The sequence below is a fragment of the Papio anubis genome, chromosome 2, assembly GCF_008728515.1.
Source record: "Papio anubis isolate 15944 chromosome 2, Panubis1.0, whole genome shotgun sequence".
NCBI lineage: Eukaryota > Metazoa > Chordata > Mammalia > Primates > Cercopithecidae > Papio > Papio anubis.
In genome coordinates this window covers 78,083,812-78,103,680 of record NC_044977.1, presented here as the reverse complement: position 1 = coordinate 78,103,680, position 19,869 = coordinate 78,083,812, and the positions used below count along the sequence as shown (strand labels likewise).

Below are 19,869 nucleotides of genomic sequence, written 5' to 3'. Positions count from 1 at the left end.
AAGCAAGTATTCTGGAGAATAAACAAACTTCAGAGTCATATTGCTGAGACAGTTTTCCAGGCCATTCTTTTCTGGCATCTCAGAGATTAAACTATTTTGGGACAGATGGCTGTCTCTTCCGGAAAATTTCCGGTCTAATTCACGATGTATGGCAGCCCAGTCCGTTTCTCTAAAAAGTCATCCTGAAAGTTAAGGAATGTCTCTCTCTATTAAACTCACATCTCTAAGCCTTTAATTTAAGCCAATTTCCTTTTATTTGGTCTTCTCTGGACACGGAGAAGAGCTGGTCAGCTTCTTCCACATATGAGGGGCTTTATGAAATTACTCCTTGCTCACCTTTTCTTCAGGCTAAACAATTCCACTTCCTTTAACCTTTCCTCACAGGATTTATTCTCCATCTTTTTAATCATTTTGATTGGTCTTTTTCTGGGCTGTCTCCAGAGGGTCTTTGTTAATACTTCTCATATAATTTTAAGAAGTTATTTTCTCTGAGAAAATCGGAAACCTGCTCTCACATTTGATGCATTCAGTTCTGACTTTGGTAGTCCTATCAAGAGAGTTCATGTCACGAGGTGGAGGTGATTTTTCAGCATCTTCAGTTGTCTTCATTTGAGTGACTCACATTTGGACAAAGTAATCAATCCACTTTTCCTAATTTTTCTGGCATGTCTTGCCTTTCCTTTGCTGTAAATAAAGAAGGAATAGCAGAAAGAATGGGAAGGCAGGCAGATTCTACCTAGAGACACTATGAGTTTTTATGAGAAGGTAAAGTCACTCACAGAGAATTGAAGTAATACAAGAGTCATAGGCTGCTTTGGCTTTTAGGCTGATCGTGAATCCGTCCTGGTTCTATGTAGAAGGCAGAAAAAATTCCGTGGTTTACTATCATTTTACATAAGCTGTGGAATTGGAGGGGAGGTAGAATGATAGGTGAATTCATATACTTAAATGATTTTTGCATGGCTAATATCATTACCTCAATTCTTCGCTTTCTCATGCAAAGAGAGGGCAGACTATTTGGAAGCAGGTCATTTTCTGTGTCATTCTCTGAGGCTGCTTGAGAAATAGTGGGGGTTAGTTCCAGGCTTCAGGATGACCACCTAGAATTTGCCGAAACCCAGATAGCGATTTCCCTTTTTTATTTTCCACATTAGTGTTAACTGCCTTCTGGTTCCCCGAAGCCTAGACAGTCACTCAGTGCACGGAGAGCATCTTTCTAGCACCATTGGGCCATTTCTCCCGCAGAAAGCAGTCTTATTTGGCACCGGAGGATCCAGATGGGCCAGAAACAGTTCATTCAGTTTTTCTCTTCATTCTATTTTCTTCTCCTATTAGTATTTTTGGTGGCTGCATATTTCAAATTACAGTTTTTTGTTTTTGTTTTTGTTTTTCGGTGACAAGAATAACTTTGTGGCCTGTTGAGGACAAGTCTCTGTCACTCAGTCGCTGTTCCATTCCTCATATGTAATAGAATTACCTTTTTTATTTTTTTAAAAAAATGTTATTATTTTTTTGAGACAGAGTCTCATTCCATCACCCAGGCTGGAGTGCAGTGGCACGATCTCGGCTCACTGCAGCCTCCACCTCCCAGGTTCAAGCAATTCTTGTGCCTCAGCCTCCCGAGTAGCTGGAATTACAGGCGTGCACCATTATGCCTGGCTAATTTTTGTATTTTTAGTAGAGACAGGGTTTCACCATGTTGGCCAGGCTGGTCTTGAACTCCTGACCTCAAGTGATCCATCCACCTTGGCCTCCCAAAGGGCTGGGATTTCAGGCATGAGCCACCGGGCCTGGCCAGAATTACTGTTTTTGATGATCACAGTGTTGAAGGCCACACACACACACAAAAATCCCTTTTTTGTTTTTTCTATTTTTGAGACAGGGTGTTACTCTGTCACCCAGGCTGGAGTGCAGTGGGGCAATCATAGCGCATTGCAGCCTGCAACTCCCAGCCTCAAGCAACCCTCTCACCTCAGCCTCCCAAGAAGCTGTGACTACAGGCATGCACCCCCACGCCCAGCTGATTTTTGTATTTTTTGTACAGGCAGGGTCTCATTGTCCCAGCTACTCTTGAACTCCTGGGTTCAAGTGATCTTCCACCTCAGCCTCCCAAAGTGTTGGAACTATAGGTATCAGTCACCACACCTGGCCAAAGAATCCCTTTTGATAATAGAAATAGGATTTGGGCACCCTGATTTTTTTCTTTTACTTTCCATAAAAGTTAGATTGGCAGTCTTGTAAGTGATGTTTCTTAATAATAATAATAATAATGATGATAGCAGCTAACCTTAATTGAGGACTTAACTGTGTACTAAGCAATTTACATATATTTTAATACTTCTAACAACTTTATAAGGTAAGTATTATTATGTGTTTTACAGTTGTGGATACTTGAGTTACAGAAAACTTAAACAGTTTGTCCCTGATTACCCATCTGGTAAATGTTGAACTTAGGCAGTTTGACTTGCAAGTCACACATTTAGTGACTTAGTGACTTTGCCAAACTTGATCACTAGTATGTCGGAAGATGCCAAGAATTAAATCCCTAATATTTATGAAGCTCTTACGATATGCTAGGAACTGGTTAAGCACTGTACTTGGATTAAATATTTTGTCAGCACTTAATGTTGACAAAAATCCTTTTGGGTAAATATTATTATGATTATCACCATTTTATTGAGGAAAAATAGTGGCTCAGGTTAAGCAGCTTGTTCAGGTCACAGAGTGGGTAGGTGATGGAGTTAGTATTCATACCCCGGCAGTCTGGCTCCGGGACATAACAGTATCACTGTGACCCTATGCTTCTTCCTAGAATGCTGAAGGCCTTTCCAGCAGGGCACTGCAGAAAGACTAGGACTCTCTCATGGGAGGCACAAACTCAGAGTGTGGTACAGCCCTCAAATGAAGTGTTTTCCTGGTTAGTTGGCAGGACAGAAACCACAGCCAGATGAGCCTGTTGGCAGTGCTTCCAGCATGCAACCCAAGTCCTGCTGGGTTTAGCAACCCCGGCATCGGGCACTTCCTACCGTTTCGTGCTCTTATCACCTCCACCTGCTTTGGACCAAATCGCTTTTCTAATTGATGGTTTTTGTTTTGTTTTGTTTTGTTTTGTTTTTTCCTCCCCTCTCTGGTTCTCCGTTCAGCTTGAGGCTTTTTATTCCATCTTCACCACGGAGCAGCAAGACCATGTCAAGTCAGTGGAGTATCTGAGAAATAACTTTCGACCACAGCAGCGTCTGCATGACAGGGTCGTGTCCAAGTCCGCCGTCCGTGATGCCTGGAACCACGACGTGACAGACTTCTTAGAAAACCCACTGGGGACAGAAGCCTCTAAAGGTATATTTGGATTAAGTGCCTTACCCAGAGGAAGATTCCTTATCATAAATTACTTTAAATTAAAAGGAATTCAAAGCCAGGCAGGAATTGGGACTTGGTGTTAAGTGCATATGTTTCTCTGCTAAAGGGAGCTTGTCTGGCTGAAAAATAGGAGCAGGTGTGGGAATAACTTCTGTTAAATAGGTATGATAGAAGGCGCCCTTTTGACCAATAATAGATAATTCTGTCTGCATTTCTGCCTGGTAGCTTCAAAACTTATAGCAATGTCTAGAGAAAGCTTTTTGAAAGTGTCTTACTTTTTACGTGTTTCCCTGTTGATCAGGAGTTTATCTCTGAGCTCAGATATCAGTGAAACAGGAGAGTTCCCTGACCTCTCCCCCCACCTTTGAAGGACATGCCCCCCGCCACCTTTGAAGGACATGCAACAGGAACGTGGCTCATCTGTTCGGTCACCATTCGCTTCTCAGACACCTTATGGGAGGGGGAGCACACAGACGGGCAGGTACAGGAGCCAGGGCAAGTTCCTTGGGGCTCTGGCACTAGGGTTGTTGTCTGTGACTCCTGAAGCCCAAGTGGGCATGTGTTACAGCGGGCTCTTGCAGCCTTGCTGTCTGTGGACAGCTTAAGTGTTAACCAGCTCAATGACCTCTTGGTACCCAGGTCCTTGTCCAGCATCCAGGAAGAATCAGGTCACACATGGACTTGAAGAGTGAATGTGGTGGAGGTGGCTCTCAGCAGGATGTATCAGGAGCTAGAAGGGGTATTGAGTGAGAAGATGATGGAGTTTGGCCATTCAGTGGCCAATCTCCTCTCTGATTGTCCCTTGACATTCAGATGCTCCTTCTCTTCTCCCTACCATGCCATTCTGCTATTCTTCTCTCTTCTGTTCATTCCCCTTGTCTGCTTCTGGAGCCTGGGGTCTGGGGTTTATATGGGTACAGGATAGCGGGGTATGGTGGGCCAAAAGGCAACTTTTGGTCATGAAGACAGGAATGTCTGTTTTCACTTAGGGCCAAGGGTCTCCAGGCTTGAGGGTGGGACCTTTGCTGGGGAACTGCCCTCTTCTGGTCAGTATTTCTCTGTCTCCTGTCCATATCATCAGGACCTTTGAATTGCTCCCAACACCCCAGTATATAGTAGTCTTACTACCATCCACCCCAGGCAAGAACTCCCACACCAGCCTCACCCCCTACTGGAAATCACTTGCTAATTTTTTTAACCTTTATTCAACAGTTTAACCCCCATATCTGATACGCATAAGTTTATCATTTTCAGGCATCTCAGTCTTTTCCATGTCTACGTACTCATGTGAAATGAATATGAATTTCTCTCCCAGGAAATTAGAATGTCTGATTCTACCCTCACACCTCTCCTCTCAGGTGTAACACATTGTGTGACAGAGCTCCGGAAATGCTGAGGGGAGCAAGGCTGATCAAAGCCCTATTACTTGGAATGGAGGAAGGAAAAAGAAGGAATTTTCTTTTGGTGCGAAAAGGGATATTTCCCAACCCAGTGCTCTCCTTCTTCAAAATTATGAGCTTGGGCAATAAAGGGAGAGCTTGTGTCATTTGTCAACACTGGAAGTAGACTGGGCTATTGTTAGTGTGGTACGTTATGTAGAAAGGTTTTCTTTCAAGAGTGCCCCCACCCCTCACAAAAGGGAACAGTTTATTGGCATATGGACTTTGTAGGAACAGGGGGAGTGGGATTCTATTCCACAGGTAACTGCAGTGGCATGCACTTTCATGATAATCATGAGCCCATTTTCTAGGCTCCTGTTTCTGAAAAGGAGCTAAGAGGAGAAGGAGTTTAAGAATGTGAGCATTTCCTTCCTGTCTGTGTGATTTTGTTTGAGGTTAGTGAGGAGAAGTGAGTCAGACCAGGTTCCCTGAGAAAGGCTTGAGATTCAAGTAATTTGGGGACAATAGATTGTCGAGGGCATCATTCTCCGGGAACAATGGGAGAATTAAGAAGCTCACAAACCTGTGAAATATCTTAGGTTGGGCTACCATGGAAAACCTCACATGAACTAATTTTTTTTTTAACCTAGCTAAAAAAAATAAAGAAAATAACCCAACTAGAAAGCTTTCTCCCAAGAGAACTTGACTGAGAAAAGCAGGTCTCCTGGGGATTTTGTGAGCGTTATATGCAGAGGACATGGATTGTGGGGGTGAGGAATTCATATCACAAGTGAGTGCACGATCTGGTAGCTCAGAACTGCTGAGATGGTGACAGATAAGCTCTTTCCTGAAAAATGGGCCGAGCATATGATATATCAGCTGTACAGAGAAAATGCATGGCCTTTATTATCCAAGAAAGCTAGGGAAGATAATGGTTTCCATTGTGTTAAATTGTCGAAGTGGGCAGAATCTTCCACTGAACAGGCCTTCTCTGAATTTGACCACAACGACAGAACCGTCCTTAAATATGGCAGATTCATTCGTCATTCTACTAGGTTTATTTGAATTATCATAGTGCTCATCGCTGACTCTTTAAGACATGGGAGTATTAAAATGTTTTCTGATATTTTTAGAGCCAAAGGAGAGCGGGATCTAGGTGCAGTCCTATTTGTGTGTTTAACATATTATTGGAGAGCTACATATACAGGAAAGTGCAGTACCTGTAACATGTGCACAGCTTGATGAATTTCCACAACCTGAGCACACCTGAGTAACAAGCACCCAGATCAAGAAACTACCATCTAGGATCTCATGACTCCCCACTCATTCCCCTTCCTAATCACTCTCTGTTCCCAAGGGTAACCTCTTCCAGAAATTCACTTTGCCTGTTTAATAAATTTCATAAAGATGGAATCATTCAGTATGTCCTCTTTGGTATCCTGCTTCTGTTGTTCTACAGTGATTTTAAGCGTCCTCTCTGTTGATGCCTGTACTTGTAGTTTGTTCTTCTGTATTGCTAAATCCCATTGTGTGATTATACCTGAATATGTTTATCCATTTCAGTATACATGAATATGTAGATTATTTTCAAGTCGGGGTGATTACGAAAATTCTTGAACCTGCCTTTTAATGAATATGTGGACATATCTCTATTGGGCATACACCCAGGAGTAAAATGGCAGCATCCTAGAGTACACATATTTTCAGGTTTGGTTAGAGACTGCCAAATGGCTCCCCAAAGTGATTGTATGTACCACTTTACACTTCTGCCAGCAGTTGAGGAAATTTTCCTATTTTTACAGCATTTTTTAAAGGCATAATTTACATACCATAATATACAGCTATGGTAAATGTATAATTTGATAATTTTAGTAAATTTATACTTGCACAGCCATCACTGCAGTCCAGTTTTAGAACATTTTCATCACCACAGAAAGTTCCTTCCTGCCCATTTGCAGTCAATTATTTCTCCTGCCCTCAACCCCAGGCAACCTCAGGTCTGGTTTTGTCTTTCACTTGGTGTTAATGATTTTAACATTTATCCATGTTTGGCATGTATCGGTAGGTCATTTTTTTGTTATTGCTGAATAGTGTCCCTATTTTTTTAAATAACAGCTTTATTGAGATTTAATTCACATACCATGAAATTCATTCTTTAAAGTGTACACATCAGTAGTTTTTACTGTAGTCACAAAGTCATGCAACCATTTCTACCATTTATTTCTGGAACATTTTCATCACCCCAAAAAGAAACTCCATCTGTAGCAACCACTCCCATTCTCCTTCTCTTCTTCTGCTCTGTATCTCCCTCCCTCCAGGGCTAGGCAACCACTAACGTACCTTTTGTCTCTATGAATTTGTCTATTCTGGACATTTTATGTAAATGGATCATATATGACTTTTTTCACTTAGCATAGCACTTTCAAGGTTCATCTGTATTGGGGGGTTATGTATCAGAATTTAATTCTATGTTATAGCCAAGTAATATAGCACATAATATGTGGAGGTGCCATATTTTGTTTATCCATTTATCAATTAATGGACATTGAGTTTCTTCCCCCTGTTGGCTGTTATGAATAATGCTTTTGTGAACATCCGTATCCAAGTTTTTGTGTAAATATACATTTTCAAGTCTTTTAGATGTAAACCTAGGAATAGCATTGTTGGGTCATATGGTAACTTTCTGTTTACGGTTTTGAGGAACTATCAAACTATTTTCCAAAGTGGTGGCATCAGTTTACATTCCCATCAACAGTGTATGAGCGTTTCAATTTCTCCATGCCCTCACCAACACTTGTTATTGTGCATCTCTTTTATTTTCACCAACCTAGTGAATATGAGGTTGTATCTCTTTATAGTTCTGATTTCCATCTCCCTAATGACTGATGATCTCCCTGTTTGTTTTTAAATGCACATGTCATGGAACCAGAGCCCACATGACCAAATGTTCCTCCTTTTTTTTCCCTAACAAGACTCAGGTAACTCAGCGGCACTATAGGCCAAAAGATGGCCTACACATCATCAGACAGCCTGGAAGACTTAGATTATTGACCTTAGAGATGTAAGCAGGAAAGAGCCAAAGCACGGAACAAGTCCTTTTCCTTCCTCCACTCTTCTGTGAAAAAAAGTTTTAAAAAGAGAAGGAGTGGTATTCTGTAATCTTCAGGTAATTCAAAAACAGCAAAGCCTGCCTGATTGGTATTCTCTATCTGATAATTATTGGAAGCTTTCAATGCCCAGGAAAGCTATGATGTTTTATGCATTTGTCAGGCTATTGTCACAGAAGAAGGAAAAATAAATTAATTACATAAGGCAGGAGTCATTTACCTTTTTTGGTTAAGAGCCAGATAGTAAATGTTTTTGGCTTTGTGGGCCATATGGTCTCTGTTGAATCCTGGGTATTTGTGGGACATTGGTTCCAGGACCCCTACGGACACCAATATCCTTGGATGCTCAAGTCCCTTATATAAAATGGTGTTATATTTGCATATAACCTAAACACATCCTCCAGTATACTTTAAAATATTTCTAGAGTACTTATAATATTAATGCAATGTAAATGCCATTTAAATAGTTGTTATACTCTACTGGTTTTTGTTTGTACTGTTTTTTATTGTTATATTGCTGTTTTTTTTTTTTTTCCTTCCAAATATTTTTTATCTGTGGTTGGTTGAACCCATGCATGCAGAAACCGTGGATATAAGTGCCGACTGTACTCAATTCTACCAGTATAGCAGGAAGGCACCTGCGGATGATATGTAAATGAGTGTAGAAAATGTCTTGCAGTAAACCTTTATTTCCAAAACGATGGCAGACCAGAGTTGGCCTTGGGACTGTAGTTTACTAACCCCCACTTTAGGGAGTAGCTTAAACTGAGTTTGAGAAACCTAAACTGGTTAATCATAGACTTGTTGTAAGATACATATTTTCTGTCTTCAAGATACTGTGAATGTGTTGGATCTGTGTTTCCATTCCACTGAAAGACCCTAGGACCAACCAGAGATTCATTAACTTGGTAACCGCCCACTTACCAATTCACTTTAACACCCAGTCACCTTTCACATCAGAGGGGTAACCAGAGCCTCAATTGACTGAATATAGCTCCCCTCCTCCCCTGTTCCGCTGGCTATGATTTTGAACTTGAGGCAGCCAGTGGTGGGGGCCTGTGTTCATGCACTCATTTTGTCAGGATGATTGGACATCCTGGAATAGAGAATACAGAATCCAGCCTTTCAGTGCCAAGCACAAGAGGCAGGGCCCCTTAAGAAAGGAATGGGGGAAAAGTCATCTTAATATTGTATTGTTGCTGAAGAAAGACTTCTATATGGATGTCGTCCATAAAAAATAATAAAGCTTTCGTTCCAGTAAATGGAAACAATGTTTAGGCTCGGTAGATTGTTCAAGGGACATCCGATTTGCCACTCTGCCCTTTGTCGGTAAATAACTTGGACAGACTTTAGGATTTAATGGGCTGTCATTTCAGTTATTCTGCAACACATCCTGGGCACATGGGAGAGCGTTCAGTGATTAAGTGCTGAATACTGTCTATTGTGAAGACTTTTGGAACAGTGAACAGAGAAAAATAACTTTCCTTCCAACAACATGAAACATATGGTTTATTAATTTAACCAAACCTGTTCAAACCACAGTGGAGTCAAAACCACTTGATCTGATCATTTGATTTGATGGCTTAATTAAAATGACACTGTATAACGTAATAAAAGCAAAGGAAATGGAGAGGACACCGGACTGCGTGCATACCCTCTGGGCTCCTAAGCCAATGTCGTGGTTTTTTGGTGAATGTTTTTTTGCCTGTGCTGATGGAGAGATCTCTTTTTTAGCTATGTTTTCAATGCAAACATTGCTTCCTGTTTTGGTTAAAAGCAGTTTTAAAGGACATATACCACTGTGCAAGGAAGCCTGAATAACTAGCCTATTTAAAATCAGTACATTGAGAAAGAGGGTCACATTTTCTATCCAAATTAGCAAACAAAGAAGTAAATCCATGATTGCTTTAAAAAAGAGTTTGACATTGAAATTATGGTTTTCTGCTATTTTGGGAGAAAATATTAATGTTGTTCTATTTTCAGTTTAATCATTTCTACTCACCAGATTAATGAGCTTGAATTACTTATCTTATTAAAAGAAGCTCTGATATGAACACTTAATGCCTTTGCAGGCAGCTGCCCGCCCAGAAACAATTCCAGAAAGTTATCTTGTTACAGCCAGAAGCTTTTAGCATAGGAAAGTGTTAAGAAAAACACGTTTTCCAGGCAGCCCCTGTGGAGAGTTTTTAACCCCCTTCTTTAAAAAATAATTTTCAATTGTCATTCTTTTTTAACCTTGAGTGTTTAAGAAAGAAGACAAAAAAAAGCAGGTCTGTTTCAAGACCCTTGGAACATCCTAGACTCTCATATTTTGAAGGTCCTGCCATGTTATATCCAACGTTTTTAAATGCTCAGACATTTCATAATTACTCTTAAGTTTATGTAAATATATGAGTTGGTGTTAAGTTGCGTTTGATTGGTTGACATAATGTTGATATTTTATAGACTTTTAATGTAGCATTAAATATTTTGTTTCAATTGTTATAGCCAGTAAATGTCTTTTCATATGTCAGACATTTTTGTCCAGCTTTGAAAAGCTTCTTGACTCTAAGAGTGGTGCCTGAAACACCTGTGGTTAGAAAGGCTAGCAAGAGAGCCGGGTGCTGTGGCACACGCCAGTAGTCCCAGCTTCTTGGGAGGTAGAGGCGAGCAGATCGCTTGAGCCCAGGAGTTTGAGGCCAGCCTGGGCAACATAGTAAGCCTACATCTCTTAAAAATAAAAGAGAAAGTCTGGGAAGAGGTTTTTGTGCGCCAGATGCTGTGCTATCGTTTTCTATTCATAGTTGTTTTATTTAATCCTCAAAACAACCGCTGCCAGGATTCGCTTTTCATCCATTAAATATTTATTGACCATCTACTATAAACAAGTTCTAGGCAGTAGAAGTAAAGTTGAACAAGGGATGGTCCCTCATCGTGGAGTGTACATTCTAGAAGGGAGAAATAAATAAACACGTCCACTGATGATAGGCTTCAATGTTGTCCCAAAGGGAATCAAATCAAGTCGTGCGCTAAGAGTGGTGGAGTGTGGTGAGGTCGTGGGGAGGAGCCCGTCTTGGGATAAGGCAGGTGAGGACAGGGAGCCAGCCCTGTAGAGATCTGTGAAGCAGGTCATTTGCAAGGACCTTGAAGCACGGGATCCAACCCAGAGCAAGGTAAACAAAGGGGAAGCAAGATCAGAGAGAAGAGGCTGGAGAAGTAGGCAAGAGCAACTCTGACAAAGACTTCTTTTGGTAGAGTTAAGATTGTTAGGATTTAAGATCTTACAGCAATGGGAAGCCTCTGCAGGGTTTATTCCAGGACTCTGGAATAATCACAACAGTCTATAAACTTATCACTCTGGCTGTTGTGTGAAGAATGCTTGCAGAGGACTTGCATTGGAGTCTGCAGGACCTGCAAGAGACTGATAGAAATATCGCAGGTTGGATGAGGATGATCATAGTAAAGATATAAGTGATCATTAGGGATGGACTTTGGAGGAGAACTTTGGGGATTTACTAACAGTTTGGATAGAGGGATGGGTAGGGTGAGCAAAGAGAGAAATGGAGTAGTATTGTTTCTCTGTAACAAGTGAGGGGTCTAACGTTCAGAGAGGGTAAGTAAATCATTCAAAGCCTCAGCCAGGAAGTGGTAGACCTCAGATGTGAACCAAGATCCCCTTATGTCCACACACAGTGTTCTTTCCATCGTCCAAGGGACCGCCATCTTCCATAAGAACCTGCAAGTGGTGCCTCTGTGTTCTCAGTGTCGTCAGGTGACTTGAACAACACAGCTTATTACTCCTTCCCTGAATGAAGGAGCTTTAAAATTAAACATACTTGTGGGAATCGGGTGCTCTTACTTTCCTGAAAGTAATCACTGGGCTCAGTCTTTATCTGCTTGGCTTTTATCTATTTTGTCAGGTTATCTTGGGTGCTCAGGGCATAGGTTACTGGTCACAGGGTTAGTCCTGAGAGTCCTGCACCCACTTGATCTACACCGTGGGGCCATATAGGCAAAAGATCTTGTGCATCCTTGGATCAGAAGGGCCTAACACAGTACCTGGCACATAGTAGGTGCACGGTCATTGCTAAGTGAATGAATGAATAAATAATAAGACAGGATAAGGCAGTGTTACAAGACAGACTTGGGATTCAAGCAAACCTAGACTCAAATCCTAAAAACCATTCGCTCCTTTGTGACCTCATTCAAGCTAATATCTAAGCTTCTATTTCCTTGCCTCTAAAATAGAGATAATAAGGCAGAGCCCAGTGGCTCACGCCTGTAATCCCAACACTTTGGGAGGCCAAGGTGGGAGGATCACTTGAGACCAGCAGTTCCTGACCAGTTTGGGCAACAGTGAGACCCCATCTCTACCAAGAATAAACAAATAAAAAAAATTTTTTTTTTAATTTTTTTTTTAGCTGAGCTTGGTAGCACACACCTGTAGTCCCTAAGCTACTCAAGAGGCTAAGGCAGAAAGATCACTTGAGCCCAGGGGGTTTGAAGCTGTAGTGAGCCGTGATCATGCCCACTGCACTCCAGCCTGGGTGACACAGTGAGACCCTGTCTCAAAAAATAATAGTAATAAAATATAATAATCACACACTCTCTTCCTCAGCCAGTGGCCTTTTAAATGAGACTTACAGTGCGGGATCTTGGACATGGAAATTACTCTGCAAATAATTGTATCTTCTTATCTGTAGGTCAGCAGTAGCTTCTTTGTATGCCCAGGACAACCTGTTACATGTGACATGATCATTGGAGAATGTATTTTGGAATAAGGGTGCCATGCCTTCTTCCTGTTAGAAATGTGAAGCCAGGCTGTTTGAATTTGTTGAAACCTTTCTAATGAAATGGATAGTCCTTAAGGTGGTCCACACACCAAGTCCTGTCCCCCTCCCCAGCCCCATCTTGTACTTTCCTTCCCTTGGCATCCTACACTTCAGTCCAGCAGCCATTCTGTTCCCTCTACCTGGAAGGCCCTTGTCCCACCTCAGTACCTAACTGACCCCTCCTCAGCCTTCATAACACAGCTCAAGGGTCCCTTCCCCAAGGAAGTTTCCTGACTGCCTTGCCCCAGCCACTTGTTTTAGGGCACCAGTACCTTTCCGTTATAGTACTTACCACAGTTGGATTTTTACATCTGATTATGTCATATGTGATTTTTTTCCCTAATATCCAGCTCTCTCACTACCCCATAAGCTCCATGAGGGTTGAGACTGTTTTCCTTTTCTCTGTTTTTATTATGGTCACCATTGACTCCTCAGTAAATACTGGATTGGATATGTTGGGTGGGTGGGTGGGTGGGTGGATGGATGGATGGATGGATGGATGGATGGATGGATGGATGGGTGGATGGATGGAAACGTGGATCCATGGATGGATAGGAGGATGGATGGATGGATAAATGCATGGATCCATGGATGGATGGGAAGACGGAGGGATGGATAGATGGATCCATGGATGGAGGGATGCATGGATGGATTAAGCTAACGTATACATACCAGGTGGCCAGGAATAAAAAATTCTTACCAAAAGAGTTGGCACAATTGGGACATGTATGATGTAGCCCAGGCTGGGTGCTCCTATTGGGGAGCATTGCCAGGCATCTGAAGCAGGATGTCATGCCAGTGCTACTTCCTGAAATCAGAGAGGCTCCTGGGATTGGGGAAGCCACCTTTTACTCTGACCAAAAGCCACCTTGGATGGAAGCATACATTTCAACAAAACATGGAGCGAGGGCTTTTCTGTCTGCCTCAAGGAACAGCCTAAAAGCGGAGAATGGAGCCACTTAAAGTGTCAGGCACTGGTGTCAGGATGTTCTCAGGCAGAATCGGCTGTTATGGCTTGGGAGCGGTAGAGCTGATATTGGTAGCAGACTCCAGGGGCCATCTAGCATTTTCACACTTTATAAATATTACCTAATTACTTAATCCTCTCCATCTCTAGGCAGGTAGACAGAGTTTGATCTTCAACTTAGCAGCCCTCCTCTGTCTTCTGCTTTTCTTTGCTCACTAGAAAAATCTTCTCTGACATGGGGTTTACTTGTGTGGGCACCATGGTGCTTCCGAACAGCAATTTGGAAATTAATAAAGGCCAATAGCTTCCTTACTCCCAGAGCAGCACACTTCCCCTTTTTCACTAACTAGCATTTACAGCCTATGAAACATGAGGCTGTGAGACATTGGTGTGCCTCTCGTTGGAGCCATAGGAGGTATCTAGCTGGGAGACAGACTGTTTATCTTCCCCATTCATCCCACTCATTATTCCTCAAACAAACACGGGTTGGTTGAAGCTGTTTTTCCTCAGGTATCTGTCCAGGAATATGGACAGAATCCTTGCTTTCCTAGGGCATAAGAAACAGTCTCATCTCCCTGCCCCTGAAGCCTGAAAATCAAAGAACAACTGTTAAGACCCAGAAGCGGGAGCCCCGCGTGGTGTCCTCTTGAGTCAGGCTTTTCTTATTCCTTCTCAGCACAGCCAGTGGTCGTTACGGTTGCTGGCTTCACTCCTGGGCAGCTCTCTTGACTGGTTTTGCGATTCCTAAGCACTGGCTTGGACCGAAATGAGTATCTTGGCTGTCACATTTCAAATCTCTGCCTGTGCTGAGAAGGCACTGCCTATATGTCTAAGACTAAATGCTGTCAGGTATTATCAAGTGCACAGAGCTATGCAATTCTTTGCTTCCAGGCTGGCACCAGGAAAGGCTTGCCAGAAGAGAAGAGCCTTCTCGGTGAGGAGTGTGCTGACTGTTTAAAACTTGGTTTTCAGCCACCAGCTGCGAAGCCCAAGCTCTTCAGAGTGTATGGACCCATTTGCCAGGGGCAGCCAAGAGACTCAGGTGGCTCAGTCCCTGCCATGTGCTGAATCGATGATTCCACTTGGGCCCACTATCGGGCAGTGCCTGCCCATAGCCTGGTCTCTCCATGCAACTGACAGGCTCCCTGGTTCCTTCTTGGGTCCCTTTGACCAAGTCTTGGCCTGAGGGCAGTACCCAGGTGTGGGAGACCCTGAAACCATACCAGATAGGGCCATCCTTACCAAATGACCAGTTGGTTCAGATACCACATCTGGGGATTGAAATGAGATTGGAATCCAAACATTGGAGTTCATCCTACCACTCCACCCACACTCAGCCAGAACAGAGAGCAAGTAAGAGTAGCAAGTGGCCAGGAAGTAGCGGAGATCCAGAGTTAACAGGTGAATGCCGTGCATGAGCCAGGACACTACTTTTAAGCATAGTAGGTACCAAGTCGAGCAGATTACCTGTTTCCAAGAGAAATTATTTTAAGGCTCAGATGGAAAACAAATGAGGGCATCTTAGCCATTTGCATAATAATCTAGAATCAATTATTTCCATAAAATCCCAGCTAACGCCATCTGTATGGGTCACTGGTTGATTTCCTGACATGGCTGTTGGAATCACTAATAAAAACGGCTCATGGGATCTTAGATCTTGGATGGTGTTTGGATACCAGTCTTGCGTTGCTAAGGGCACTTTTAGAGCTCTATTTTAGGTGACCCAGCCATTTCTTCATAGTAAAGGGGACTACAACATTATCTCAGCAGTGGGAAACAGGAGAAAAACATCGTTATAAAGGAAGGACACTGGGCATTTACCATCCTAGCTCCGCAGCCGGGTCTGTGGTTCAGACCCTCAGTTGGAGCCCTTCACTAGGGCTAGGGCAAGATATGGGGAGAAGGTGGAAGGTCAGAAGCACCATGTGGGAAGGATGCTGTGCTCAGTTAAAATGGGATAAGTCCACTTTGCTCTCTTAGTAGGAAATCACAGCATCATGAAGTTGAAAGGGAGGGAAGGACCCCAGGGTGCATGGAATCCAGCCTTCCACCCAGTGTCCAAGATGCACGCAGCTGTTATCAAGTGAGGCTGGGAAGATGCATCATCCTGAACTTTGTCACCTCCCTTAGCGCTGAGCTGAACAATGCTTTTCCTGCACAGGACATGGACACCTCCCTTGGCCTTTAGCTCTCAGAGGAAGAGGGATATCATGTAGAAAAAAGAATCCAAGGAGGTACGAGAGGTCAGTGAGAACATAATGTAGGAAGTCGAAACCAATGCTTAAACTGGAGAATTGAATTTCTGCCTCTGCTTTCCCAGATACTGCCTGTTTCTGTTTTCTGAGCATGTAGCTCTGTTACATGCACAGCAGAGACAGCCAACAGGATAAGAACAAGTTTTCAAATTTGCTTTCTTCCATGGTAATTGCAACACAGAGCATCTAATACTCATTTGTTTGCTGAGAAACTGAATTGTAATTCAGGACTTGTTCATGGAAAGGGAGATGTCATTGTATTATAGTGTAGAAGAAAAGTCCACAGGTAACAGGTGGCATCAGTGGAGACACCATGGATTTAGAACTTGAAAGCAGTTGTCCTAGCACTTAGGAGAATCTGGGGACAACTCTGCACCAGGGTCCCACATCAGAAGAAGGTGGCGGGCTAGCCAGCAAATTCTGACCTTGGCAGCCAGATCCACCCCGGGATGAACCCCAGCTCCAGTGCTTCCTAGCTTTGAGACCTAGTCTTGGGCCACTATCCTCCTCATTCCCTGCTCACCAGCCACACTAGTTTCCTTCCCAGTTTGCTTATCACAGGGCCTTTGTACACACTGTTTTTTTTCTCTCTGACATACCCAAGCCTCCTTTTTTCCTCTTTCCTCTATAAACACCTACTCATTGTTCAGATTTCAGTTCAAACTATGCTCAGTAAGTTCTCTAAGCAACTCCCCAAGTTTAGGTCAGGGTTCCTTATTAAACCTTTATACAGAACTACTATAACGTTTTCCTTAAAAAGCATGTAATTATATATTCCTTAGTGCTGGATGGGTTTAACCACTTTGGTGCCATGGACTCCTTTAGCTTATTTTCTCATATTGATGGTTTTAGATGCTTAAAATATAATAGATTACAGAGGAAGCCAATTATCCTCAGATATTTTTGAAGTATCTTTAAAATTGTACTAATTTATCTGCTTCTTGATGAGGGCATTTAATTATAAGATCCAGCCACAGATCTAAAAATCATTATGATGTTGAAATAATGATGAACATGAAGGAAATTTTGAAATACAACTGAGTCCTGAATACCGTGGAGATTGGGGTGTCCCCACAATCAGATATCCAGTATAAATTTCAACTCTCCGAAAAGTTAATACTAAAGCCTTACCAGTAACATACACAGTCGAGTAACACATATTTTATATGTAATATGTATTATATGCTATATTCTCACAATGAAGTAGGCTAGAGGAAAGAAAATGTTATTAAGAATATTATAAGGAAGAGAAAATGTGTTTACTGTTCATTAAGTGGGAGTGGATCATCACAAAGGTCTTCATCCTTGTCATCTTCATGTTGAGTAGACTGAGGAGGAGAAAGAAGAGGAGGAGTTGGTTGCCCTGTCTCAGGGGTGGAAATTCACTTATAAATTGACCCATGTGGTTCAAACCTGTGTTGTTCAAGGGTCACCTGTATTGGTAATCACTGTAATCTGGCAGGAATAGCTTTGTGATTTCTTTTGGTGATTATCACACAAGTCTTGTAACACTACTGTAGTTTGTTGCCAACATTTAAAATGTAAGGAAATGCTACATTTTAGTTAGAGATTAGTGAAAATAAAAGTGGACTTTTTTGCTACCTAAGTTCACAGACTTCGGTGAACTCTATCCAGATCTCCTAAGGACACTCAAGTTAAAACGGGAAGGAAGTTTTTTACCTGTTGGGACAGCTTTCCCCTTTTAAGCTCTTGGAGTAATGCTCCTGACATCTTTATTAGCATCTTGAAGATAGGAAAACAGTTATGGGACGGGTATGGGGCAAGTACATACATGACTGCTCCATGGAGTCCCCTGCCAACTCTGGTTCAGATTCAGGCAGATTGGGTTTCAGTTGTCCATTCTCTTCTCAGTCTGGTTCCTTGGCCCAGCCCAGTAACTTGGTGTCTCTGAAGCCCGCTCATCTTTCATGGGGAGAATGGAGGACAGCTCTTGGATTCAGTTACGCATTGTGTGCGGGGGATGATCCCAGATGAATGCACAGAGCCAGGCCCAGGGCATGGGCGTGGCAGCCGCAGCTCTAGCTAGAAACGATGCAGACGGAAATGCACATTACACTGGAGCTGGGGTCCTGCTTTGACTCCGTCGTTCCCAGTTCCTTCCTCCATGTGGTTTGCCCGTCTTGAGCTCTTGGGCAGGGATGGGGGAGGCAACACCCCAGGCACCAAGATTCCAGGTTTGACGTCCTATGAGGGCTGCCGAGGAGGATTCTGTGTTTACCTAGACCTCTTTGATACAGCCCTTCAAAAACAGAATCACTCCCTGGGGCCATTTCTCTGGAAATTTCCCCTAAAGGATTCCATATTTGAAGGTGGTAAAGAAATGACAGGCATTGAAGCAGTCTAAGGCAAGGCTTGGGCTCTGTTCCTCCTGACTGGTTCCCTCCTGCTTTTAAGAGGAGACACCTCCTGATCTTTCTCCCCGCCAGGGCCAGGCAGTCCCCGAGGAAGAGGCATCTCCCCCACGGTCCTCTGCTGGCTTAAGCCAAGCTGTTCCCTCTGACACCGCCTCTGTGTGGCATATGATGTCGCAACACCTCCCACTCAGGAAGCGGCAGTTTCGTCTGTGTTAACAGGCACTGTGAAATAGTGAATCTGCACCGAATTGCTTTGTTTGAGTAGTGCTGTCTCTTTGACTCCTGATCAATATTTGGCTAGTTGCCTCAGGTGTGAAACTCCGAGGGGGCAGGTGCTGGGAGAAGGCCCCTGGAGGAACCTTTAACTCCAGATAGTTTAAGGCACTTGGAAATGACGCTGACTTTCAGACAGAGCATATCACATTAGGTTATCTAAAGGCCCAAATGAAGAGGATGGAGTGGGGGAGGAGAGCCTACTATTTACTTGTGGAACCACTGAGAAAATATCCTTGATATTGATTTAGAATCAGAGGACCTTGGGTGCTCTGCTAGAAGCCTCTTGATTACTAAACGAAGCCTGGGATCATAATTAAAGGTGGTTCAGAGTGAAGGCAGAAATTCTCAGAGCTGGTGACGAGCAGCACCTAGATGCCTGTGAGAAACAATCAGACCCCAGTGGGAACATAATCAGACCCCTGAGAGGGGAAAGGCTGGTGTCAGGAGGCCTCACAGGGGATATTTGTTTAGAAATCCGGGTGTGGCACCTCCCGCATGAAAGGCTTCAATTTGGTACAAAAGGACATATCAAGAGGCTTCAATTTGGTACAAAAGGACATATCAAGAGGTCTGTCAGACTCCCTTTGTTAGGTGCAGTTCACAAGGACCATTGAGAAGAGATAGAAAAGTACAAGTATTGGGCATCTGTGGTGTGCCCTCGAGAGTGCTCCTGGTGTTCGTTTCAGACCAGTAGAAAACTCACCTCGCCTTGCGGGCCAGAGAGCTGCCGGGGAAGTGGGCTGGGCAGAGGCAATGGGGAGTGTTGGGGACTATGGCAAAAAAAAATTGAGTACACACCCCCATCTAAAGGAAATTATTGCTTTCCTGCTCTGGCTCACCACTGCCATGTATGGATGCAGGCCTAATTTTAAAGCCCATATTTATATGTAAAATATACCATTTTTTTAACACTGTGTGGGACATACAGTGTGTCCATATACTCACCATTAGGCCTGAGGCCTACGACTTTGGGTTTACCCACAGCGTTCCCTCGTAATCCTCACCGCAACCTTGTGAGGAAGAGAATTGCTAGACCCTAGTCACCCATTTTACAGATGAGGGCACAGGATTTGTACGGGTCTGGCTCCAAAGCCCACACTTTCTATTATACCAGCTCTTCCAGACTGATCTATAAAATTCTCTTTTGCTGTGTGTGCCTGTTTCCTATTTGGACTTTGGAGGGAGGTGTTGTTTGAAAGAAGGGTTTCCATCACTTAAAGAGCACGCAGAACTTTGGAAGCACAAGGCACAGTGGTGTCCGCCTGCTCGCTTGCCTGAGTTCTTTGACGGGTGTCTGGTTCTATTGTTGCTCCAGCCGCCAAGCATCAGTGGTTTTTGTTCC

The 19,869-nt window shown here is 43.2% G+C and overlaps 1 protein-coding gene across 1 annotated transcript in view; it reads left to right on the top strand.

The window, feature by feature from the left end:
- The window catches only part of PTPRG (protein tyrosine phosphatase receptor type G), a 729,284-nt gene that overhangs the window by 614,556 nt on the left and 94,859 nt on the right, over positions 1 to 19,869 (top strand). The window contains exon 8 of the mRNA XM_031662790.1: positions 3,144 to 3,336. Within this exon, the coding sequence (XP_031518650.1) occupies positions 3,144 to 3,336 (193 nt within the window). The remainder of the gene's footprint in view (positions 1 to 3,143; positions 3,337 to 19,869) is intronic.